Genomic DNA, 26,762 nt, shown 5'->3' with positions numbered 1-26,762 from the left:
CTGTGTAACTTTAGTGTTCCTGCTTATCTCACTAGAGCCTGCACACAAGGACCAGAGCACTACATGTTGGGCCCCACACAGAAATTCTCATCCATCTTCTTCCTGGAAGTCTTTCAAAACGGAAGGCTTGCCAGAGGCTAGTGGTTAGCTTGGCCGCTGACACCCTCAGTCTAGTTGGAATGTTCCTCACGCTGCCTATAGATTGTCCCAAAGTGGCTCAGAAAGTCCTGCTTCTCCTCGCTGTGTCTGCACAGAGCCGAACAGGCAAGTCATCACAGCCTCAAGTATCCTTCCATCCTGGCTTCCTGGTCTGCCAAGACTAGGCACAGGAGGCTCAAGGAACAAAAGGCACAGTTCAGCCTCTTCTCAAATTTCTAGGGAGCTACTCTCTAGGAGGGAGACCTGCCACAGACCTACTTCTCCCAGAGCCACAGCAGGGTCTCCCTTGGAAACTTCCAAATGACTGAAGTCAACTCAGCAATCTGGAGAAGTTATCTTCTATGACTGACAAATTCAGACTAAGAGCTTGCATGGCTTGAATTTGAAAAGCTGGTGCCTTCTCCTTGGATCCAAGTTAAGAGCTGGTTTGAACAAAGCAAGAATTTCCACCCTACAAAACCAGTGGTGAGATTCTATGAAGATAAAACATTTTAACATAGTTTAAAAGGTTTTGACAAATGCAAACGGGATTTCCTTGGGACTCTAGCAGCTATCTCAGGCACAGCAAAGAATGCTCTAGGGGGCTGGGGATTTAGCTCAGCGGCATAAGCGCCTGCCTTGCAAGCAGGCAGTCGTGAGTTCGATCCCCGGTACCGATAAAAAGGAAAAAGACAAAAAAAAAAAAAAAAAAGAATGCTCTAAGCCAGGCAGAACTAGATAGGATACTGAGCTGTTTTGTCTTTTGCCATCCTGAAATGCCTTTTTTTCCAAAGGACATCAAAGCTGAAATTCCTTTGTGTTCTGTTCAATGGTATCAACGAAACAGATGATCAGCAAATATGGAACTCCATCTGTTCTTCTCTTAGTAGCCCAGTAGCATATAGAATGATACGAAATGGAGCAGCCCTGATTTCAGTGACCTTGTAGCACAATTCAATCAGTATTTCACCCTAAACAGGGGCAAAATCAACAGTACTCAAGCATCTGAATTAAAGTCAAGTCGTCTTCCTCATTCTGGGCAGGCCTGTGCCGAAAGACAAATGGTCTGGCCTGGGGGCAGCAGCTTGCTCCCCTCTAACACTCATCAAAGCACCGCCAAGTCCACTGCGGGCTGCACAGAAAAGGGTAGTTTAGGCAGGAATAGAAAAGAAGCTGAGAAGGCAGACACAATGGCCAGGACCCTCACTACCGTCAGCGGGGAGGCGGGGGGATTATATGGCGCGTTGGAAAATTCTATGATGAATCAAATTGCACGGAGGCTGAAGTCTGCACAGCCAGTCCAGCAGCACCAATCTCACCTGCAAAGGTTCAATAAGGGGAGAAAAGAATTCTGGAAACTATGATTAGATCAGTCAGTTATCATCTGCAGCTTTCCTATCTGTAAATTTGTCTACCTGCTTAAATCTGTATGCGGCCTCCAAATTAATAAATAGCCCCAGAACTTTGGCAATAACTCATGGGTATGAATGGAGCAGTGAACAACGTAGGCTGTCCAATAACTAATTCCCAGGTGAAGTCCAGTGAAACAATTCCCTGCTTTCTTTTTCTCAGCCCTCATACTGTAAAGTGTCCTTTTTGTATTCTGTTTAATGAATTATATTTCCTTTTTGTGTGCCTCTTTTGGGTGTTTCTTGTTAGTTTAATGGCTCCAAGCATACAGTGGAAGGACTGTCCTCCTTCCCCGCTCCTAAGTACAAAAGACCATCGTGTGCCTCCAGGAGAGAATAAAAGTGGGACCCATTCCACCAGTGTGTCATTTGCCTAGTATATGCCACAAAGGAGAATTTAAAAATAACAATAAAAGTAGCAAGGGTATATTTTACCCCCAGGAAGATTATTAATATTTAGTGGAACTCTCTATGGGTGTCTCTTGAGAAAGGACAAAGAAGAGGAAAGCAATCTTTAATTTGATGCTTATTGTTTAAAGGTTCTCTGTTCACACTTTTCAAATGCAAGAGTCTGGTCTCTTAATGGTAACCACAGGGAACTTATCAATCTCTGAACATAATTCTTCTCTTTTATCTTTCCTGAGCATTCAAAGAGTTGGGCAAAGTGAAGTCTCACACTGAAGCTGGTGTTCAGCTTCCTCTAGCATATATTTAGTGTTGATAAAATGACTGCGAGAAAATTAACTAGTTTTTAATAATTTTTATTCTCAAAGGCTGCTGTCCATCCATATCAACAGACCAACTGTTTCTGGGGCAGAAGGATACATACTCTATGCCAGAAGAATCTTTTGACATTCTACTAGCTAAGACTTTATTTTCAGAGACCAGAGAAAGAATAGGGTCGAAGCTATTCCCATGTCTGGTCTTTCCATTAAGACTTTTCAAAGAACACTTTATTCCAACAGGCATTCAGAAGAAAAAAAGGGAAGAATTTTTCCTCCAGGCACATAACTCATAAGAGAAAAAAACCTCTTCAGTATGATTTATTTCACAGCGAACATTGACGAGTGTGTGAAAACAGATCTCTACTGAAATTCCAGAATGTCTGTGCACGTCACCTTGAAAGAAATAAAGAATGTCAAAGATAATTATTAAATAAATTCATTTCTATTTTAACAGCTCTCTTAGTCTGGCTGGAATGTAGTGAGAATCTATGTACGTACATTCAGTTAGATCGCAGTAGGGTTCTGACGATCAGTCAGCCTGCGTATTGTATTCTCATCAATGACAAAGTGGCTTGGTAGACATAGGGTGCCCATGGGCATGGCTTTGAGAGCTCATATTCTTGTTGTTTGTTGGAGAAATTAAAAGTTGAAAAAAATCTCAGTAGTCATTTTATAATCTTTAAAATTTGAAACTTTTTTCCCCAATAGTGATGACCATGGTTTAAAAAAAAAAAAAAAAGAAAAAGAAAAAGTGGTCAATGCCACATACTGAGTTAGGAGAAGGACTATGTTGAGTTTGAGACCTCCTGGCTTTTTATTTGCATATTGACTACTCCAAGTAGTGATTTTCCTGGCAATTCCCCTTACCTAATTTTGCTTCCTAAATATTCTGCCATTTGTTATAGGAATGGGACCCTGATCATATGGAGAGAAAGCGGAGGGGGACCTCCCAATCCCCTTTCTAGCTATGTAGGGAGATGCGAGGATGCTTGCCACCCCTGGGCTTCTCCGCCATATTTCTTGCTCTTGTGAGGGTTTCTTGCTCTTGTGACTAGTCTAAAATGGAAATGAGTTCCCCATCAACCTGACAGTGAGAATGCTTGTATCTTGCAGGAGAACAGGTCAAATTTATTTTGTTTTGTATTGTTTGCAATGGTGGGCATCCAACCCAGGACCTCAGGCATGCTAACAAGGGCACTATTACTAAGTTGCTGTCTATCCCCAGTCCTGTACTATATTTCTTTTATCATTTGAAGAAGTTGGCAATCAAAGTGGTATATAAAGTTAGAATGAGCTGTGCACAGGTGGGAAGTCTGTTAGAAGCCGGTGTGTATATAATTTCATTACTCCAATTCTTTACTCCCTTTGTGAAAAATAAACATTAATTTAGCTGGGCATGATAGTGCATGCCTGTAATTCTAGCATTATGGGAGGCTGAAGCAGATTCCATGCCATCCTGGGCTACATAGTTCAAGGCTAGCCTGGAACATACCGAGATCATGTCTCAAACAACAACAACAAAATATGAGCTAATAAAGTGGTTACCATCAGAACTGAAATTAGCATTTACAAGCTGCAATCTAAGCTCTACATAACAAGCTCATTATATGATAAGGTTTTTCCCAGAGTCTCCAGTTACTTCCTTGGGAAGTGATAACAAACTCAAATGGGATGATATTTTCTCTTACTAAATGATAACTTTTAATGTCAATCAAAATAGAAAATAATTCTGAAATTAAAGTCATTAAAAATAATCTGAATGCCAAATTGGAAAAAAAAAAAAAAAAAAAAAGCTTCAACCATGCTTTGAAAATGGAGCCAAAGTACCCATTAAAGGAAAAATTACAGGCAAATTAAGAATATGTTTTTTCTAATTACACTGAACCTTAGTAATTTTCTCCATGATGATCTGAAAACCCTGTAATTCTCAGAGAAATCTGGCAATCTCACCCATTTCCCCTTGGCAGAATAGAGAAGCACATGGTATGGTTTGTAGTTCAAAGAAATACTGCTTTGGGTAGAGGTTGGGGGCACATGCCAGGATTCCTTTTGAGTGTCATCAAAAGAAATCTAATCTTTACTTTACAATGCAGAAGCTAATCTATCACTTTTATTCTCCATGCGTGCTAATTGGCAGAAAGGTGAAAATAAGACAGATGTAGTCAGTCATTCAATTTAGAGACAGTGCACTCTGTCTCAATGGAATGTGTGTGCACGTGCTGCCTTTACAATGAAGGAGAAATGTGTCATGAGAATTTTATCAAAAGGATCCCTAATAACAGTGTATCAGGAACCTGGCAACTGGGTCAGCATGGACAGCTATGACAGAATTCATAGATGTTGCAGTGTTGTAACCAAACCAACTCTTTATACCAACAATAATCATGAGTTTGGGTCCAAAATAATTATTCATTGTATGCAAGGTTCACTAAAGATTAAAAATCAATTACACTCTACTGGAAAGCAAAAGAATGTATTAAGGATTTCCCATTTCCAATATCCTCAGCCCACAAGTGGAGAAAAGGATTGGACAGGTGACTTGGGTAGACCGAGCCCAGTTCCACACCCGCACAGCCCACAGTTGGGGAGGCGGGTATTCATGCCTGCTGTGAATAGTGAGAAGGTGGCAAGACCCAACTACCTTTTCTAAACATGGACTCAGAAATTCCTTTAGCATTGGACCTTGCATGGGATCCCACCCTTTAGATTGGGGAAGTGGGTGATGTGACATCAATTATCCACATTGTGTGAATACTTCGCAGGATTTCATGATGAAAGAAAACTTACTGATGGTGGGGACAGTACAGATCAAAGACCAAAGACTCCTGGTCCCAGAGAAGAATCTATCTCATGCTTCCTGGCTGCATGCAGTGGGATAAACCCAAAGGGGAAGGGTAATCACATCCAAATACTACCCTTCATGCTCCTGCCCAAAGCATAATTTGCTTGCTATCTTACTGCTTTTTGATGAATGTTTAAAACAATCCTCTTTAAAAATTAACTAACTGGCAGGGTGAAAATGATGCACAATTTTACACACCATTTTAAATGATTTGAAAAAAAAAACCAGCTTGTTATCACATGCTCAGGTTTATGAAAATCTAGTGTAAGACATAAGACCTTCCACCTCAAATGAACCAGGGAATGATGATTTGTAGAACCCTTTCCTTCATCAACAGCTTTTAAGAATTAAATAGCGGCTTCTTACATTGTGAGTATAACTTAGTGGTTGAGTGCTTGTGTAGAAAGGTGCCAGGCACTAGGTTTCATCCCCAATACTGTAAAAATAAATTAAGTAGCTCCCCCAAGTAAATAACTGCTATTTTGCATGCACAGATGATTAACTCATGTCCAGAGAAGAGGGCTGCAGGGCAGGAATCAGAGTAAAGGGTTGGCTACCACTGGTGATTACAGGGTAATCACAGAGCACATCATCTTTTTAATTCAGTGTACGATAATGGGAAATGTGATTTATGAACAATCAACCCACTCTGAAATATCAAGACTTCATCTACTCCATAGCAGCAGCATAAGAAGAACATCAGACTGTTTCTCAGCTAAGATTATGCCTAGATGGACTTTGACTAGTGCTTTTCTTTTTTTTAAAGTATTATTGTTCTTATTAAGCTTTAACTATAAAAATAAGTTTATTCTTTAGAAAAGCATAATTAGTCTTAGGATTTATCATTGTTTCAGGATCAGTTCAAATGTCTCTCTCTGAAGGTCCTGCACACTGGGAGCACATTTTTCTTCCTTTGGATCCCTTATAAGGCTCTTCTAACATGTGCAACAGAATGTCATTCTACTGGTCACGGGCCTGCCTGTGTCTGCCATGAAGTGGGAGTCCCTTGAGAATATCTATTGCCTTTATTAATCTTTATGCTCCCAACAGCTACAGGAATTTTCCTGGGTCTTAGTAGATATTAAGAAGAATTTACTTAATTATATTTATGGAGCAAAAAGGAAAGGTACAATCCCACTGTAACAAAAACTGACAAATTTGTACCATAGCCCATTCACTTCCAATCATAGTCAGGGACGTAAGGATACATGTCTTTTGATTTCCGTCATCTACCAGAGGGGAAACTGTTAATCAGTAGCATAATGGTCAAAGTATGAAGTATGAAGGAGAAAAGATAAGGTTTGGACCACTAATCAAAAATGATCAATCTTCAAAGTTTACACAGATTTGGGGTTCGAGATAGTATGGTGCTCAGTGTTTTGCATGAAACATAGCATCTTCCTGCTTTTTCTTCTTTAGGATTTTATTTCATTCATCTTCTCTTATAAAGAGAAATCTTAGGGTCTAAGATATAACTCCTCTTTGTGAAAGTGTTCCTCTGACTTCCCCCTTTCCTACCACGTCAGTCTTGTTCAGTGTCCCTTATCTTTTCTTGATACTCATAACTCTTGTAGATTAATGCTTTATTTCCCTCACACCTGAAAATGGAAGCCCTGTCCGTCTTGCTCACTTAGGTGCCTGCATGGTCTAGCATTTTGCACAGTACAAGAAAGATATTGTTTCTTCAATAGACAGAGGGGAAAAAGAGAAACAGGAAACTTTCCATGTGAAGACAGTAGAGGCAGAGATGTGCAGGTGAGTTATGACTGGTGGCCTGGCATCCCTTCACCCGCTACTCCTCCTACTGGATGCTGAATCAAGAAAGAAGAGGTCCCAGGCTGGGCATGGTGGCACATGCCTGTAATCCCAGGCTCAGGAGGCTGAGGCAGGAGGACCCTTGTGAGTTCAAAACCAGCCTGGGCTACATAATCAAGTTCAAGGCCAGCCTGGACTACATAGATAGTGAAACCCCATCTCAGAAAAGAGAGAGAGAGAGAGAGAGAGAGAAAGTCTCATTCAGACTTTGCCTTAGGATAAGAAAAAAAGTGGTAAAAAAAGCCAAGAGAGACTGTCTCAGTATGAATTAGTATGTTGTGGTGGGATTTTAAAGAGTGAGAGCTAATATAAAGTCAATAGCTACAGTGTTCCCAGTTACAACAGATTTTTAAAATATTCTTGAAAAGTGGTTGATGTTTTACCTGAACGAAACAGATTAAACCACACGTAGGACCAGCACAAGCCTCAGGTACGAAGCCCTGACGTACAAATAATGGTGAAAGTCAGGGTCACCATCTTTGAAACCTCATGGCCAACACAATAGTAAGTGCAGGTTCAATTAACTCAGGAAAAGCTTTGGTGACAACATACACTGTGTCAAATCGTTCCTTTCCCTGTTCTTTACCAATCCCCTATATTGTTTTTACAGGGTAAGTTCTCAGCCTAACTATGCTCTGAAACACATCTTTGAAGCACAGAAGAAAATAGTTTACCACTCACAGGTCAGTGGTTTCCTGGAATCTTCTGTGCCACACGCTTTGTGTATGTGTTTTTTTCTCCTTCTTCTCTAAAGCTGGTCTTACTAGTTCAACACATTATCACACACTTCACCTTCCCACCGCTTACACACAAATCTGAACCTGCCCGCTTTTGTTCTATCTCGCTAATTACCGCCTGGGAACATGTTCACTCATAGCTCCTTTAAAAAGGTATCTTTCTCCTGATCCTCTTCGTGTTTCAGACACACAACAAAATAGGGAAAGACTGAACTTTTAAGTCTCTCTTGACTTTTTTCCTGAATGCTCTACTTGGCCTTCCGCCCTCAGAGCAGAGAAAGAAGAGCCACACTATACTTGACATAGAGTTTGGGGGTATATGATGGTTAGCTATGATCCTCTCTACATCCACATCTGGAGTTCCACATTGAAACAAATGTGGATCAGAAATATTACCTCTATATAAAACATGTACAGACTTTTTTTCTTTTTAGTCCTTATTCCTCAAACATTACATTGCAACCACTATGTACATAATATTTACAAAAGTTTGAGGGAAAATGTGCACAGGTAATATACACATGCTATGCCATTTTAAATAAAGGACTTGAGCATGTACAGATTTTGGTATCTGCAGAGGCCCTGGAGCCAATCTGCCATGGATATCAAGGGATAACTATATGTCTAACACTAAATCTTTCCAAGTTTAAAGGCTGCTCCCAAAGCTACTACTCAATGGAAACGAACTATCTATTTATCTGTCTATCTATCTAATTCATGCTGTCCCATAGTGGGGCAGAAATTGGAGGAGACAACACAACAGCCTGGTGTGGCCTGGGTCCCAAAAGAGCTAATCACAATAGATGACCCAAGATGACAGCATGTCTTCGCCTTACCCAGGAATGGCAGAATAGTTGCATGATTTAAATGCCAAGCCACCTCCATAAAAACACTTCCCTGATAGCTACCAACAAAGAAGAGTAGGAGGCATTACTGTGGAAGTACAACTGCAAGGTTTCTAAGTGGATGTTGATCTGCTATGCATGTTTACATCCACGTGGAGAAGGGGGTGAGGTCTCGCTCGGCACGCACACGCACACACGTAGCCAGCCAGGCCTGGAATGGAGGTGGTGGGAGACCTGAGAAGCTGACAGATGTGTCTTCCTGCTAGGAGCATCCCACAGGTGAGCAGACTGTTGCCCTGATCCAAGAAGATGAAGTGACTTTGACAAGGCATTTTTCCTTGAAGAAAACCTCAGGTGGCACTCCCACTCACCAAGCCCCAAAAGGCGGACACCTAGGAATAATCACTGCACAACTGATCCATCTGGTTACAACACGTGCCAAGGTTTGGTCTCCTTGACTTTCAGGCTTGATTAACCACTACATCACCCTGAGTGCTTTTCTCCTTGTGCGGTTCTCAGTGGACATGTAGAACGACATCTGAACGCTCCTCAGAGTGACCCATTGTAGCCTTCCACACACAACAAATCATCTTTAGACTTGTCTTCCATATCTACCCCAAGTCCTTCGACCTTCCTATTGCTCTCTTCCTTTTCAGAGGATTTCCTAAATTCTTTGTGATAACTGTGGATTCCATATATTACAATGATCTTGGGAACAGGCATTATTACACAGGCAATGAGGTTTGTTCTGTCAACTTGGAACTCTGCACGTGAAAATCTGGATTCCAAAAGCCCAAAGCACTCCTCACTCCTTCAACTGGGTCTTGGATCATTTGCTGTGAAGAGCTCTGCTATCTAAACATAGAATTTTATCTCATGGCTTAGCTCAAGAAAACGTCCTCATGCAAAATCATCTAGTCCCTGTGGAAGATCCACTATCAAAGGCATCAAAGCTCAGGAAAAGTACTCCCCCAGGGCAAAGTACGAAATCAGAACTCAGGACCTTAGAACCAATGGAAAAATTAGAGTATGCCAGGTCAGCTGAACTGCACATCTGTTCACTATTCTACTGCACTTGTGCGAGACAACTGAAAAGCTGGTGCTACACTGCACACAATCAGATTAGAAGACAAACTTTCCCAGAAACAAACCATCATCTAGGTGAGGACCTACGTATACAATGGCAAAGAGGTGTTAATGCATGAGGCACCTGCGGCCTTCAGAACCATCTAGAATCAAATTAAACATTTGCTTTATGGAGTTCAGCAACCAGGCATCTAAAAAAGAAGTATTTGGAGCTTCCACCTCTGATACTATAAATCCTCTAATACTTCACCCTTCTTTATGAGACTCCTATAAATCAAGTAAAGAACAGACACCTGTATACACAGTGATGAGACAAGGTAAGTCATCAAGCTTTGCAGTATTTAACAGCTGTTGTCAAATCTAGAGAAAAGGTTTGCAATCTAGATGAGGTTCTTGGCTAGCTATTTTATATCTTAAGGTTGTCTTTTAGAATGTGCTTGTGTCTTTGGGAGTGTAATTACTATACAACACAAATGCTGATTATGGCACACTTGATTATAACTCCTTAACAGTTCACGCTTTGTTCTCTGTGGTACGTCTCCCTAGCCAGAAGCTTTCTAAGGGCTTTGAGAGAGAATTTTTAAAGAGCAGGCATGAAAACAAGCTGCCTGAAGCATCACTGTTCATGTCTGTATCGCTTTCCTCATCCTTCAGAGAGATTCAATTCTCCACCTTTTTTTCCTACCACACAAAACACACACACACTCAAAATCCAAGCTAATGATTCTAGGATAGCACTTTGATTTAAATTATCTTTCCTTCCACCTTAGGCCTGCGGAACTCAAGATTAAACCTGCATGTTTTCTTTATAGGGCGAGAAAAATAAACACAAGGAAGGCCCACCATGTCGTACAGGGGATAGATCTATAGGACCAGAAGTTTGAGCCCTGGGAAAATTCCCAAGTGTAGACAGCCAAGCTGTTCACGGCCACAGTGCCAAAAACAGTGCATGGAACACCTTGGGCTTTCAGACTCGGGTTTCACAGGAGAAAGAGCCTCAACTCCAGAGCATGTGTGTGTGTGTGTGTGTGTGTGTGTGTGTGTGTGTGTGTGACAGACAGAGAAGTGTTTAGGGTTGGGCCGAGGGGGCCAGGAAGGATGAGGTAGCATGGTGTCTTTTCTTCCATGCCCTTCTCTTTCTCCACCTGAGAGAAGGGCTGAGGGGGCCTCCTCACCCCCGAAACTCTGCCACCCTCCAGGTGCTCGGGATCCCAGAGGGGACTGCAGTAGAAACAGAGTCTAGTTCCAGACTCCAGAACTTTCCAGATGAATTCTCATACAGAAGCCATACCTAGTGCCAAGCATTTTGATAACGTTTCTGTTGGGGAATCTTGTTAGAGAGCCACTAAATACGTTTTCAGTTAGCAAAAACTATAAGCCACTTGAGTTTAATTTGTGAACATCTACATTCTCCTTTAAAGATCCCACACTCACACAGTCACACTCAGCAGACACCTTGCTCTTTTTTAAAGTGACCTGCAAACAAGCTCCCAGCTTATGAATGAAACAGGACCTCATCCCAAGGGAGCATGGTGGAAGCAGCCGTCTCCACTCCCGTGAGCATGTTAAACTCGGATGGTTTGCCTCCTAGGCACAGGAAACAGCTTGTTGAAGGGAAAAGCTATCATCCTAGCGGAGACAGTGCAGACATCTGTGGATTCCCTGGCATGTAGCCCCGGATGCCAGGAATCGCTTATGTGTGCTGCTGGCACCCCAGCCTGGCACTTGGGCTCAGCAGGCTGTTTTCCAATGCACATGGCCCAGCTCTCAGCTCACGGTTTTACACACTTACTCCCCCAAACTCACTTTTTATTTCATGCCACTGTTAGCCCCAGATGTGGAATGCTGTCAGGATTTCAAATAATCCTGTCTCATGATGTATGTGTGTCTGTGTGTGTATGTGTATATGCGTGTGTGTCCATCTCTGCATTTGGAGTTTGGAGAACATAATAAATAATCAATACTGTTCTCTCTGTCACCTACCAATCTGGTCCCTTCCCTGTGCAGTCTGTCTGCAGATGGCACTCACAATAGAGTGCACCCATCATCAGCACCTTTCAAAGACGGTGCCCGGGCCCTGGTGAACACTTCCCTGGATGGGCCCATGAGGCTACCATGGTCATCTGTGCAGTCTGCTAGAAGAAGAGAAAGACAAAGAGGTCAAGAGCTGGGACCTGAACCAGAGATCAGAACACTGACTTATAGGGAACTGATCGAGGTGTGTGCAGAGATCCTTGGGGTAGCTACAGTAATCTGTGTTAGCTGTGTGCCTAGCCCTTCCTTCAACAGTCATAAACCAGCAGCAAGACGCTGTCCGCAGGAAGCCTGTGTGCTCTTCCTAGGTACTGACTAATTAATTCCTTGTGTGCCGCTGGATACATCCCTGAGCTAGCTCTCTGTCCTCAGATGTCATTTGGAGAAAGGTGGCTGCATACCTTCCTGCTCCTATGTTCTAGGATTCTCTGAGGTACATTTTAACCTGAGTTTGTTTTTATTTGCAAGTCAGGACTAGAAAGACTTAACTAGGTGGTACCTTGATTAGAAAAGAGTATTCGGATGTGTGAGGGAATCAAAGATCCACTTTGATCCAGGTTTGAAGACAGAAAGAAAGGAAATGAGAAAAGAGAAGGCCCTGTGTCAGATGTTTGAGGAGCTGTCAGCACGGCCTGGCCAGCTCAAGAGATTCAGATGTGCCTCGAAGGTAGCCTCTCCTCACTATGTCACTCCGTCTTCCCTCAAGAAGCACAGAACTTCTTACCAGCCACTTTTCTAATACATGCTGCCTAGGAAGGCATCCCTTCAATATATCAAAGTTGTAAAAAGTCAATAGCAAACGCGGTAGAAACTGAAGGGTCTCCCCCACCCCCAAGCATCATACACTTAGATCCCCTGTTCTGGCAGGGGCAGAGCTAGTCTCTGCAGAAGTTACTACCTTGCCACATCTTAGTCTACTTTCTGCTGCTGTAACAGAATAGCTAAGGTTGGGTCATTTATAAAGGAACGAGGTGGATGATTTTAGAGGCTGGAAAAGAGTGTGGTACCATCAAGATCCTTGTGCCCCCCGACTTCTGGTGTCAAGCAGAAGGGCAAGTGGTGAAAACACAGGGGAGATTGGCTTTATAATAGCTCTGTCTCACAGTCACGAACCTTGTTCCTCAAAATTAAGCCAGCCCAGGAGAAAGACCTTAATCCTCTTAATGACCACCTCTGAAAGACTTCACTTCCCGACACCCCTACACAGCAAGCAAACCGTGGAAGTGGCAAACGACAGCACTCCTGACGCCAGGACATGATGACTCCACTTTCTTGTCTCACTCCATTTATACTATCTTTGAAAATGAATTTTTTTCCGCGACCATCTGGATCCTATGTGTTTCAATATTCCTTCGCTCCAGTTTAAAATGCCTTTATCATCCGTCTAAGACCCTGGACCTTCCCCTCCTCTCCATCCAAGCAACTGAGATCTGTTTTCTCTGCTATATGTCTCACGCCAGGTATTCTCATGGACCCAACATCCTATACTGCTCCAGTCTCTCCTGCTGGACCGTTTCTGCTCAAGAAGCAGCTGGGCTTGGAATTTACCTCCAAGGCTGAGGCAACGAAGCACGACCTGAATCAACCATTGAAATGCTCCCAAACACACCAAAATGCGTGCACACATACAACCCAACACCCCCAAACCCCCACACCACCCATAATCTCTACTAAAATTTAAAACTCAAGCCTTGTTAAAACCACAGTTGGTTTAACTCCTTCAGAAATTTTGTTTTTCCTCCACTACATCAAACTTGGTAACTGTTCTATTTGTTAACATTTCTCTTTGGAATGCCTTAATCCTGGCAGTAGGAAAACAGGCCCATGGAAATAACAGATCAGATACAAGGGCTCACTGGATACATTTTGTGTAGGGCTGTTCACCTGAAGCATCACTTTTTTCTCTATCTGGGCTGTAGTAAAGGTCTCTCCTCTGCCTCTGCCATCTCCAATGTCCCCCTGGAGGGATGACGGTGACCCTGAGAAGAGTGGTGGCTTTCCCCATCCCCACTCAGAGTGCTACAGGCTCATACCACAGAAAGACAAGACTGCCCAGGGCCACAGTCAGGGAGGAACAAGCTAGACCATGCCACACCGAAAGCTACGAACCCAATTTTAAAGCAGAATCAGAGGGAGAGGCGGAGAAAGGAAAAGCAGCTTTTTTGATTTCTGAAAAAAAAAAAACAAACTGGCAGCACTTGGGGTTTTTTTTTTTTTTTTAATTTTTGTGGGTTTTCCAAATCAGCATCCCACAGACACATTCTTTCAGGGTCCAGCAAGATGCAATGATTACACCTTACCCAGAAACATTCTGTTACAATCAAAGAAAAATGCTCCCTGCCTTTGTGCAGGAAATTAAGAGATGATCCAGAATAAAGCAAAGCAACTTAATTATCCTTAAACAAGGTTTAACTGCTGTAGGCAATCATCCTCTGCCTGAGAGGCATAATTTAACGTAAAAGAAACCCTGTGACCCATCACCCTGTGTGGCTCACGCTTGCAACAAATGCCCAGGGACTGCCCACTCCCAGGTGAGCTGCCCAGGTGACCAGGAATGTATGGCACAGCAGGGAAGGACTGCAAAGGGGGAGTAAGCCCACGACTCACACCATGCCATGTCAGTACCTGGCTCCTGTCTGCAGCACTGCGAGGCCCCCGACAGCACAGGCACAAGAAGCCACCTTCCTTCCCTGGCCGTTCCTCTGGAGAGCAGACAGGTGACTCCATGTCCAGATCCCCCAGTGGCCATGAGCCGGCTTCTGTTCTCAGAGCAGTGCAGTCAGGTGGTGGGAGCTGTCCCTCCACTCTCGTTTTCTCTCTGCCTTAGCCAGGCTTCCAATAAGTCAGCCTGACGCACCCCTCTCCGGCAGAGGCCTCGAAACACGAAACGGGGAGCGGAGTGATTCACAGAAAATACCGGTTTTTCACTGCTATGTAAATGCAACCTGGGTGGGGTTTAGGTAAATCCGGATATGGACACCAAGAGAGACAGAGAGAGAGAGAGAGAGAGAGAGAGAGAGAGAGAGAGAGAGAGAAAGGGAGAGAGAGAGAGAAAGGGAGAGAGACAGCGAGAGACAGAGACAGAGACAGAGAGAGACAGAGACAGAGACAGAGACAGAGACAGAGACAGAGACAGAGAGAACAAATGTGCCTCTTCTCCATACATCTTACTTGGCCAAATAGGCTCCTCTACCCACACACTGATGATTAAAGAAAACTGTACTGAATGGAGTGGGAAGGGGCCACGTGCAGTGTGACATTAGAGACAGATTTCTACATAATTTATAGCAAAGGATATTTATGGTGTCGCTACCATTCAGTGGAAAGCCCAAACCACCAATTGTCTCAATGTCAGTGTTGGTTCAAACTGCTTTATCCTAAAAGTTGGTACAGTCCTGGTAAAGATGCTTCGTTTGTGGCCCTATCTGCCTCAAAAACAGCCCAGAGCAAGAACTTCTAGAACAACACAATAGGTTGAGGTGTGGCATTGAATATTTGAGAACCAGCCAAAGGAAACCCACCACCCAGGCTCCATTTCTGGACAATTCCGCCTTCACCGCCTACCCAACCTGACTGCTCCCAGCATGGCCTCTGCAGAGCTTGTTCTGTAACACAAGGGGCCCTGGGCACCTGGGCGTCAGCTACAGCTCTTAACACACACAAGCTGCAGGACGCAGGACACACCCAAGTCACATCACTTCCCTGAAGCCATTTCAGCACTTGTAAAGTGAGGGAGTGCAATGCTATCCAGTGACCTTTCCAGCATTTCCTAGTTTTCACAGGCAAGGCGATCTGAAAAACACTCATACAACTATCCAAGAGTCTGTGACACCTAGTGATGTCTGTCTCCCGAGGGCTGGACTGTAGCTCAGTGGGAAAGTGCTCAGCATACAGGTTAGAGTGCTGCACTAAAAATCAAAGCAAAACAAAACAAACAGAAAGCAAACACCAACATCTGCAAGACTCCACTCTGCCAGTCTTCACTGGTTACATTCTGAGTATGTGGCCTGTATCTGGACAGGTGGGAAGCTAATAGCCAACACCTGAAAAAATAAATGAATTATTCCTTCTTTTCTGATTTTTTTTTTTCAGTTGCCAGCAGTGAGATGTATCATCATGCTACTGGAAAAAAGTTAAACTAATGATCCACAGGACACACTTCTCCTGCTTCTAATGTTATCGAATGGATGTACATGATTTTTTTGTGAACAAGCAAAAATAATTCAATAACCAGAGTTCATACTCCAAATGTGTTAAGGCCTAAGGAAAAAAATGACAGAAGTACTATCATTTGGCCTTTGGGTCTTAGTTAATGATAAGAATGCTGGATTGTGCTTTTGAACGTTAGATACAGGACTCTGGGGAAATTACCATACACCCTCCAAGATTGGTAAACTGCCTCAATCAGGAAGTCTCCATAGTGTGTTTTGAATTTCTACAGGGCTCCTCTGAGGACGGCTACAGAGACAGAAAAGAGGACAGGCTTACTTCGAAGTGACCCCCAGCCCATCCATAGGGGCTTCTGTGTATATTAGTGTTTGAACAAAAGTTTAAAATACTGTCACTCTCCTGCTTCAAACCTTCTACACTTTGACTTTAATACACTCTGGAATCCTACTGTTGCTTAGTCATTCAGGCCACCTCTCTTGTGTATCTAAGTCATTTATCAAAATCCTTTCCCATCTTGGGGTCTCTGCTCTGGCTGCTCTTCCTTCCAAAAAACTCTTGCCTATTCTCTGCCATCCTCTTTACTTCCTTGATGGCATTTATCTCAGTGTGAAGTTACCTGTGTGGTAGCTCCCTTATCCTCAGAGATTATGTTCTAAGATACTTGGTGGATGCTTGAAACCACGGACAGTATTAAATTTTATATATATGGTGCTTTTTTTCCTGTACATACACCCGCATGGTAATAGGCTTCTCTGACATATTTCTAGCATTACTCTTACACTCTCAGACCATTTAGGTAAAATAAGGGCTACATGGACACAAGCTCTGTAATGGGGTGACAGTGATCAGATAACCCAAGATGTCTACCAAGGGATAGGGTAGCATGTAAGTGTGGACACACTGGACAAAGGCATGCTTCACATCTAAAGCAAGGACAAAATTTCACTGTTCTACCCTACTCAGAATGTCATGCAGTTTAACACATTCATTGTTTCTGGAATTTTAATATTTTCAGACTGAGACTGACTACAGTTTACTAAAACTGTAGAAAGTAAAACTGTGGAAAAGGAGGTAACTATTACAATACCTGTGGTCTCTTTTGTCTTCCCCATTATAATCTAAACTTGGTGAGGGTGGTGAATGGCCTGAAATCTCATCCGGTGCTGTATTCTCTGAGCCTTGACACAGAGCCTGTAGTCAGTCTATACTGAATGAATGGTAGCTATGTTTTTCTCAGTCCAATCTTAATGCTAATCAAAGCTATCTTGTTGTTATATTTTAGAATTCAAATAGTCTTTTTTTTTTTTTTTTTTTTTTTTTTTAGCACTGGGGATTGAACCCAAGGCCTCCAAGTTGAACTACATCTTCAAATGCCTTTAATTTTTATTTTGAAACAAGGTCTTTGATAAGCCACTAAATTTCCCAGGTTGGGATCAAACTTGTGATCCTCCTGCCTCAGGCTTTCACGGGGCTGAGTTTGTGTGTGCACCACCAAATCTAGCTTCAAACAGCACTTTCACATACAGAAAGCATCAAATCACATTCTGAGGCCTCTTTGTGATGAGTCAGTGGGAAGCCTCTGGTTCCGGGCCTGTTTGCCTCCAAGTTCCCAAGTAACTTGTGACTAGTCAGCTCCACCAGTTTCAGATTCCTTTCCCATGGAACTTGGACAATTCCTGTAAGAGTGCAAAGGGCCCTCCTACCTTGAGCAATCTAAGAATACTTAAGACACTGAATCTGATCCACAATGTGAGATGCTTCCATTAGAGCTGCTATCATGGACTGAGTACATGCCAGGTGCTGTGTTAAGTACTTCTCACACATGGCATCTGATCTGCAAGCCAACTGCCAGGTAGGAATGCTCAGCCCTTCTACGGATGCAAAAATGAAAGCTTGTATCGATAGAGTGACTTGTTCAAGACTATAGCAAGTGTTAGAACTGGCTCCCAAATCTAAGTCTTTCCAGCAACAAAGGTAAGCTTGCTCCCACCTCACCAGTCCTTGAAAAAAGCCACAAAAATGGGGTTTAGCATTATAGTCTACAGCAGGATGAGGCAGGTGAGGGAAACAGGCAGGTATGTAACACAGTGTTGGAGGCTGCAGTGAACCCCAGAACCTGCAATTAGCTCTAGCAAACGTTCTGACAAAAGAAACTTGAGCCCTGTGATCCAATGGTTTTTGTTTCTTTGTTGTGATTTTTTGTGTGTGTGCTACACTATGGATCAAACCCAGCTCCTTATGCATGCAAATCACATTGTTCTACCCCTGAGCTACATCCCTAGCCAAGTTTCAGTATTTTATCAGAATTTGCAGAAATCATTACTTTGGAGACCAATTTTTCTGGAGACCCTGGCCCCAGGCCAGCTGCTTCTAATGTATTATTTCTGGCCTATGAAAGTTGTCCAAATTGTCGCTTCAACTCCAGTGAGCATGTTCAAAACCCTATGTGAATAAATGTGTGGTTGGGTGTGACTGGCAAACATGCAAAGGTGCTGTGCTGTGAAACCAGGTCTATGAACCAAGCAGCCTTTCGCTGGGGTAAATTCCGAGGTCTTTCATAGAGTACAGGCTTCTCAGGGAAGGAATCAGATCTGTATGTGCAGCTTTCTCTCTATAATACCAGGAAGAAAGTTGCTTAATAAACGATTTTGACATTCCTGACAGGTAATAATCTCCAGACTTGACTTCAGGGTGAGCTAACCTCTGCCTGCCCGCCCTTTCTGAGAGTGCTGCTAACCGTAGCAGCGGGACAGCTGTTCCGTCTCCCTCGGGTGCCTACCTCCACCCTTTGGTGTATCACTGAAATCACACAGACACACACACAGAGGCAGGAGGTACGAAAGAGAATTTCAGGCTACAGAGGTAAATCATTAAATCATTCCCAGCATCATTACAGTGTTTGGAAATCCTACGTTACAAAATAAGCCACAGTTTTCATACTATGCATATCCCTCAGGGATCCAGGAAGAATGTCCTATGTGCAAATGAGAATTGTTCATTCAAATCCCCACTTCTCTGCCTAAAGAATCAAGTCCCTGGCGTATACTCATCCTGGTGGCCATATATATAAATATATATGTATAGATACGTATGTATAGTTTCATACATATAAATAAGGGTTTTTTCCAAAGACATTGTATTTGGGGCTGGGTATTTAGCTCAGGGGCACAAGTGCCTGCCTGACAAGTGCGAGGTTGTGAGTTCGATCCCTGGTACAAAGTAATAACAATAATAAAAAAATAATAAAATGATAATAAATAAATATAAAAGACTATATCTGGAATAATTTGTGTGGAAATTTCTGGCATATACTGAGTAATACTACGTGTTACAATTCCAGTTTCTGTACTTATTTGCAGGCATTTGAATGTGCACAGGCAAAATTTTGTTGTATTGCACTGGAAGGCACAGGCATTTGAGATCCCACTATATATGTATTAAAAGCCAGTGGTATTTAGTAATTGGAGGAAGAAAATATGGAATTTATCCTATGATACAGGAAATGTGGCTCATTTTTCTAATGATACAGAAAAAAATCCAATTTGGCTTTAAAAATAACCTACCTCCACCCTGGGGCTACAATAATTATATTCTCTTTAATGGAATTGCTTAAATTACACCTTTCCCTTGATTTACACATCACAGACATGGTTTTATCCTTTTACCTGTAAGCTGGACTGTTTTTCATTATTTTTTAGGTTAACCAAGTAACATCAGGCATACATTTATTCAAAAAACACATTAAGAGACATTTATTTTACGTTTGTTCCTTTTGCAAATATTTGTAGTTTGCTATAGAAGTGAGGTGTTTTATGAAGTCAAAAATAATATACCCTGGGAAAATATGAAGTCTTAGAAGTAGCGTTTGAGAAGGAGAAAGGAAGTAAAGTCTAATTACAGTGAAGATAGGTAGTGATTTGTGTTAACAGAACATATAAATTAGATCCACTGTCCTTGTGGTTCAAATGTATTCTGTGCCTCTGAATTACAAAGAAATTGAAGCTTAAAACCATGTCCAAGGCTTTCTTCAGAGATCTGGGAATATAAAATGTGTTGTTTTTGTTCTTTCAGGAGACATCCTCTGACAACGTGCCTTCTATTCTTGACTTGCCTTACTGTAAACAAAAAAGCTCTCATCGTCTCATAGTCTTTTCAAATCTAAAATTCTGTATATTAGGACAGGATTTTTGTGGGGGTTTTTCCTTTTCTGTGCTTAGGAAGCTGAGCCATCACTGCACAGCCCCAGACATACCACTCTAAATATACTTTCTCCACAAGCAACCCTCAAGCACAGGGGCACGGGATGGGACTCGGCTGTGAGCAGACTGTTTCCAGCAGAGGCTCAGAAGATGCCCTGCCATGGAGATGAATAGACAGCATTTGTTGAAAAGTTCAGGAAGATAAAAATATTTAACCCAAACACACCTGATGCTCAGTTTAGATTTGTTTAGAAAACAAGGATCCTGTTTAGATAAGCAGGATCCCGCCTGGAGGGAATTTGCGTAGGGAAGATTCTGCTGGAACAAGACTACTCATGCGGTGAGAAGGACTGCTCCCAGAAAGGAGAAAAAGAGAAAGAAAAGAATCATTTCCTTCTTTCAAGGGGCAACTACGTGAACGCATACACATGCTCCTGCATGGATACATGATATGAGTCACCTTCTTAGCCTGCCTGGAAACAGCTGGCCCCTTCAGATCACTGAGTACACTCTAGAGCAACCATTTATGTTGTAAACTAGTTTTCAAATGTCATAGAATTGGATGCATATGATAAAAACTTAAATAGTATACAAATTAAAAAATAAAACTTCCATGCTCACTAGCCTACTAGTCTTCCTGATTTATTGAACATCATTCCAGAAATGTTTAATGTCCAGATAAGAACACACAGAAAATACATGGGATTTCATACACATGGGCCCACCCTTCTTAAAATAAATGGCATTGCGCTATCTATAGTGCCCTGTAACCTGTACTGTTTAACTTCCTACATCTTGGTTATGCATTCACCTGTATCTTAGGGTCTGCTTCATTCATGTCATGACTATTCAACGATTTATCTGAAGGTGTGCAACATTGGCTGCAATACTTGTATTAATAGAATAAATTTGTATTTTTAGAAAAAACTGGGTGATATCTTTCAACACTAATACTCCAATTTGACATGTAGGAATTTATCTTTCTGATGTATGCATCTGTACATAGGTACAGACCGGGTCACTGCAATTCTGTTGATAACCTGCAGACAAAAAAGAAGCAATCTAAACAGCAATTAAAAACAGGTCAAGTTAATATATGATGGGGCCACTACAATAATTGCTCTAGAGAGAATAGTTTTAAATCAGAGTTGTCCTGGCTATCATACACACACACACACACACACACACACACACACACGCACATGCCGCCTTGAGAAGAAACTGCAAATTGTCCTTTTAAGCCACTTGGCTGGAGAGCTGTCTTTTGTAGTCTCAAAATTTAACACAAAAAAGAAATCAAATACAGTTTGAAAAGGAGGGAGTCCATGCAATCTTTCTTTTGCAAAATGCAAAGTGACAATCGTAAAACATAAGTGTCCCTTTCGGAAGCGCAGGGCAAATGGTAGCTACAGCACATTTACCTTGCTAATGACTATTAGGAAAATGAGAATTATTGCCTTTGTGACATTCTGTGGAGTATTCAAAAATATTCTTCATGTGAAAAATAGAAAAACAACGAAGGGCCCATCCGAGCCTCTGTTCTCAGCCATTCCCGACCCACTTGAGGTGTACTTGCTTTGCCTCCAAGAGGCAAGCAGCATAGCCAAAGAGAGAACACAGTGCTTCAAGGCAGCCCAAAGAGACATCTCTCGATGGGCTCTGTGCTTTCTCCACCTCATGTGAGGCAAGCAGGGGACAGAGCAGAGGAGCTCACAGAGCAAGAGCACCCATTAGCCTTATGGGTGCTAACAGGATCATCTGTCTATACCAACCCTAGTAAAACAGTGGAAAACTAAAATCAAAATGTATCAAAGATGCAAATGTTAAAACAGTATGCTCAGCGGCATAAGTGCCTTCCTTGCAAATGTGCGGTCATGAGTTCGATCCCTGGTACTGACAAAAACGAAAAAGACAAAAAAAAAAAAAAAAAAAATTAAAAAAAAAACAGAAATACTTCATCTTCTGGAAAATAAAATAAAACATTTGAAGACACAGGTGTAGGCAAATATCTTTCTGAACAGAACCTCAGTTGCACAAGAAATAATACCAAGAATCATATTCTTTATGAATATACAAAGAACTCAAATTTGACCCCCAAAATCTAAAGATCCAATGATAAAGGGGCATCCAAAATGAACAGACACTTCTCTGATGCAGAAGTACAAACAGACAATAAATACTCAACATCACTAGCCATTCAAGAAATTCAAATTAAAACAACACTAAAATTTCATCTCACTCCAGAAGGAATGTGTATTATCCAGAAATCAACCAATAACAAATAAGGCTGAGGCTGGGGGTGGAACTTTTCATTGTTAGTGGGAATGTTAATCCTCAAAAAACTAAACTCTTCAAAAATATAAAGCTAGAAATTCCATTTGACTCAGGTATCCCCCTTCTTGAGATCTTCCCCAAAGAGTTAATTATATCATGTCATAATGATACATGCATACCTATGTTTATAGCAGTGCAATTCATAGTATTTAAACTTTAGAAGCAGTTTATATGTTCACCAACAGATGAAAGGATAAAGAAAATGTATTTATATACAATGGAGTACTACTCTGCATAAAGAAAGATAGATTTGATTCATTTGTAGGAAACTATATGCACCTTGAAACCATAATGTTATGTGAAGCAAATTAGACATACAGCTTAAATATCACATGGTCTCTCTTATACGAGAAACTCAATATATAAAGTACAAAAAGAAAAGACAAACAAGAAAAAAGAGAGAAAAATGTTATTGCTATCCAGCATGGAAATGTATTTAAAATTATACCTTGACTTAGTATAATTGTCTTACGTGTTTTGTATGGTTTTTGGCCTGTTAGTCTGGCTGTTAACCTATATGTATGATAACTAACTTTGTAAGAAAGTAAATAAATGAATCTGACCCTGCAAAGAAACAGTGAGGTTGGAGGGGAAAGGAGAAAAAAAGAATTGAGACTTATGCATATGCGTCAGTTCCCACAGTAAACGCAATCATTATGTACTGCGACATGTACTAATAAATATTTTTTAAAAATAAAATGGAGTGGAAAACAGTGCTATCATTTTAGTTACTTTCATAAGCAGAGTGCTAGGCAAGACCCATACAATCGCAGAAAAGGTATGAAGTGAAACCACAGCGTAGAACCCTGGGGACACAGAGGCCACAAAGGCTGCCACCTCCCTGTGCTCTGAACTGACAGAACTCATGCATCCCGTAACATCTAGAACAGGATTTCTTGATGCGCACTGTATTTTACTTTTGCTCTTGTAACTCATACAGCTGCCTATTTAGCTTGGTACCTGGAAGCAAAAGCTACAGAACTTTCTGCCGTTAGGATAAAACTCACCCTGGTCTTCATCTTTTGCCCTTCCCACCTAAGAATGCCCTACTTCCCTCCCTTCCTCCACAGCCCACAGAAACAGCAGGTTGTCACCTTTGGTTATAAAACTAAAAGGGAGAGCAGATTTAGTGGCCTCTGAACCTTGTCTGTGGGCTGCAGGTGTAGCTTGGCAACCCAACATGCATGAGGGCATGAGGCCTTGGGTTAAATCTCCAACACCACAAAGAAGTTTGTGATAACCTACAGGAAAACTCCACCTTTAAAATATGAAAGGGCCAAAATTCATAGGGAGAACTTTACAATGCACAATAAACATAATCCCAGATGCATGTGGGTTCTCTCTGAAATAATAACTTCTGGTTAATCATATTTTCACCTGTTTAGTAAAAAGAATTGAAAGAAAAGCAAAAAGTAAGCTTGACAGGCTAAGGATGACCACACCCTTTTTCTCCACTTGCTGATCCCTGAAGAGCAAAGGCCACAACACTGATGTTTAAGATGACTTGGTTTGAAACAAAGAAATCTTGGAAACTATTCTCTAACAGCTTCAAAACTGGAAGGTGCAGAGCTGAGCATGTCTCTGGGTGGTAGAGGACTTGTCTAGCAGGGGTGAAGCCCAGGGTCCACCCCTAGCACCGCAAAAGCCAAAGAGTAAAAGTGGACCGTCTCTCCTCAAGTTAAACTGATGAATAATCATGAAACGCACCTGAGCCATAAGCGACTTCCGCAAGCAGCCTCCCTCCCACTAAGGAGAACTCTGCTCTCTAGCTCCTCAACAGCTTGTTTGGGAGGAATTTTTAGTTCCATTTCCGGCACAGGAGATTCCAGTGCCCTTTTCTTTTCTTTTCTTATCCCTTTTTTGAAGAAATAATTAAATCATTTCCATGAGAATCTCAAAGAAGTCTTCACAAAAGAATATAATACTTAAAGATTACAAATTTCTCTGAAAAGGCTTTTAAAATTCAGATGTTCCATTTGCTTCAGAATAGAAACAATCCTAGGAGCGCTCTTCAGTGCAAAGCCTGTGCTAGGAGTGATGGAGGCAGAATTCAAACCCAGGCTGCCAGCTCCTTCACTCCTGGCAAAGACTCTGGGCAGAAGAAAGGTTGCTTAAACCCACCCAGTGCACGGCACAGTTACAGACGCAACCACTACTCCTTGATCAAGCTATTGCTGATCACCAGTCCAAATAAATGCAATAGTCTCCATGACAGGTTTTAAACAGTATCTGCATGTTTGAAAAAAAAAAAAAAAAAGAAGAAGAAGAAGTACATTTATCAGTGGCTCCAAACCTACTTTAAGGGGTGGGGATGTGGCTCAGTGGTAGAGTTCTTGTCTTGCATGCACAAGGCCCTGGGTCTGATCCTCAGCACTAAAACAAAACAAAACCTATTTCAAAAGTTGGTATACCCTTGCTGTTAGGTTTCATAGCTCCTTGTTCTTAAAATTGCTGCGTTGTGGCACTGAAACAGTGAATGAAGTAAGTGTTGGCTTTCAGACTTGCAGATCTGTCCTGGAGATAAGATAACCAGCCAGCCTCTTTCCAGTTCCCGCCCCCCAGTGCTTGGAAGGAAAGAGAGTCAGCAACACAGGAGAGTTCTTAGGACCTTTGAAAGTCTCTGCCACGGACTCGGCTCAGCTGCCGCTCTTCTGTCAGGAAGCCTCCTGAATTCCACCTGGTGAGCCCACCCAGGACTCCTAAAAGCCTCCTTGCAGCAGTGTGAAACCTAATCAGTCCTTAACAGCGTGACATGCAAAATATGGGAAAAGTGGAAAAGTCCCTAGGAAAACCCTGAAACTAATAGAATGTTTTTCCTGGCTGGAAATACCCCTGCTAAAAATAACACAATATGGAACACATTCGTTTCTTGCACACAATGGGTGTGGAATGGGATTATAATCCCTGGCTGGCTATCTGTCTAGGAATGGAGACACCAGAGTCCATCGTGTGGGGGAAGGACGGAGCAGTGCAGCCAATTCCTGGCTTGCTCTTGTCCCTGTGGCACCCACATTCTCTAGGAGACTCAGATTCCTGCTCAGCAAATACCTAGAATGTGGGAGTCAGAGCCCTTTCCAGGGACCAAGCAAACTATGAGGCAGAGAAGATGTGCAAATTCTAGTGATCTGAGCTCCTATAAGTAAATACCAATAAAAAAGTAAAGTAACACGACTTTTACATCTGCTCTAGAAAAAGGTGGCATAACCATAATCAACTCTGTAAAAAAACACGAGTAACTTAGCTGTTTTGAGACAATGTTTTATATTTTAATTAATTTATAGAAATAATTGCTGCTTCTGGGAATTGTATCAATGACAATTTTTCTGTGCCTTCGAGAATAGCAAAATAATGCAGGAAATACAGGGTAGTTTACTCTACTGAATTGTACTGCATGGCATTTTCCTGCATTTGCTGAGCCATGGTTTCTTCACCTGTAAAGTGGGGGGCTGTAATAAAATGAGGCAAAGATGAGAAAACAAAAGCTTTTTTAAAAATACTTTTTGCAGTGCTAGAGATTGAGCCCAGAGCCTTTGCACTGAACAGCATCCCATACTTTAATTAATTAACTATTGCCAAGGTCTTACTGCATTACAAAGTTGCTCACACTAGGCTGGAATTTAGTCTTCTAGCCTCAGCCTCCACAGTGCACCATCACAACCAACCACAAGAGACTTTGTAATTAAACTGTCCAGGGCCCTATAAATAAGGAAAATCTTCAATACTTGCGGCACAAATGCTCAGAATTGTTCTACATCCCTATCTCTTTGTATAGAGGCTGAAACTGACGCTTCAGGACATGAATTTACTTTCCCCAAGTTACATGGGCAGTGACGGCAGCAGTAATGGGTGAAGACGGGGCTCCCGGGGCTGCTTGGTCGGCCTGTTCTGCTACCACTGTGGTGACAATCCTGTGACGGGAATACAGATGTTGGCGCTTGTCCATATTACATGACCACAAAATGTCAGGTTTCTTGATAGACCATTTTTAAAACATCTGAATGGCTGTTGGCTTGCTTCTAAGTATTTTTTCTTTCAAAAGTCCAAATTCCCCATTCACAGATATACTGCAACTGTGGTTTAAGCCTTACATATTGTATACAAGAGGCAAATAAATTTTCTCTGTGTCCTTCTTAAGCCTGATGGACTCAGCTCCTTGAGCCTTAACTAATGCCCCTGAAGTAACTCCTTCCATCCAGCCCACCATGCACAGCTCCCTTGAGTGATCGATATCACACCCACGAGGTTGCTAACAGTGCACACCAAGCCCCCCCCCCACCAGCACCATGACCAAGTGAGTTTTCTTCTGTAAAGCACACTTTACGAAACATTTTCACCTGTGTAGCACTTTCCCCAAGAAACCTTTGTCTTTCGGAGTTCGGATAACCAGATTCCCTAAACTCCAGAAACAAATTACCTCAAACAGGATTT

General features: G+C 42.0%; 1 protein-coding gene across 28 annotated transcripts in view; it reads right to left on the bottom strand.

Annotated features, from left to right (window-relative positions):
• Positions 1-26,762, bottom strand: part of Kiaa1217 (KIAA1217 ortholog) — a 728,606-nt gene that overhangs the window by 229,057 nt on the left and 472,787 nt on the right. The window contains exon 1 of one of the 28 annotated variants that reach the window (XM_063238544.1): positions 14,257-14,632. The exons of the other annotated variants lie outside the window; for them this stretch is intronic. Coding sequence (XP_063094614.1) covers positions 14,257-14,358 — 102 coding nt within the window. The 5' untranslated portion in view covers positions 14,359-14,632. Of the gene's footprint in view, positions 1-14,256; positions 14,633-26,762 lie in introns of those variants that run through there. 28 annotated transcript variants of the gene reach the window in all.

This window comes from Cavia porcellus, unplaced genomic scaffold (genome assembly GCF_034190915.1).
Source record: "Cavia porcellus strain 051 isolate PalLab524CR breed Dunkin Hartley unplaced genomic scaffold, mCavPor4.1 scaffold_27, whole genome shotgun sequence".
In the NCBI taxonomy this organism is placed as follows: domain Eukaryota; kingdom Metazoa; phylum Chordata; class Mammalia; order Rodentia; family Caviidae; genus Cavia; species Cavia porcellus.
The sequence above is the reverse complement of the archived record's forward strand: the minus strand, read 5'-3'. Positions and strand labels throughout refer to the sequence as shown.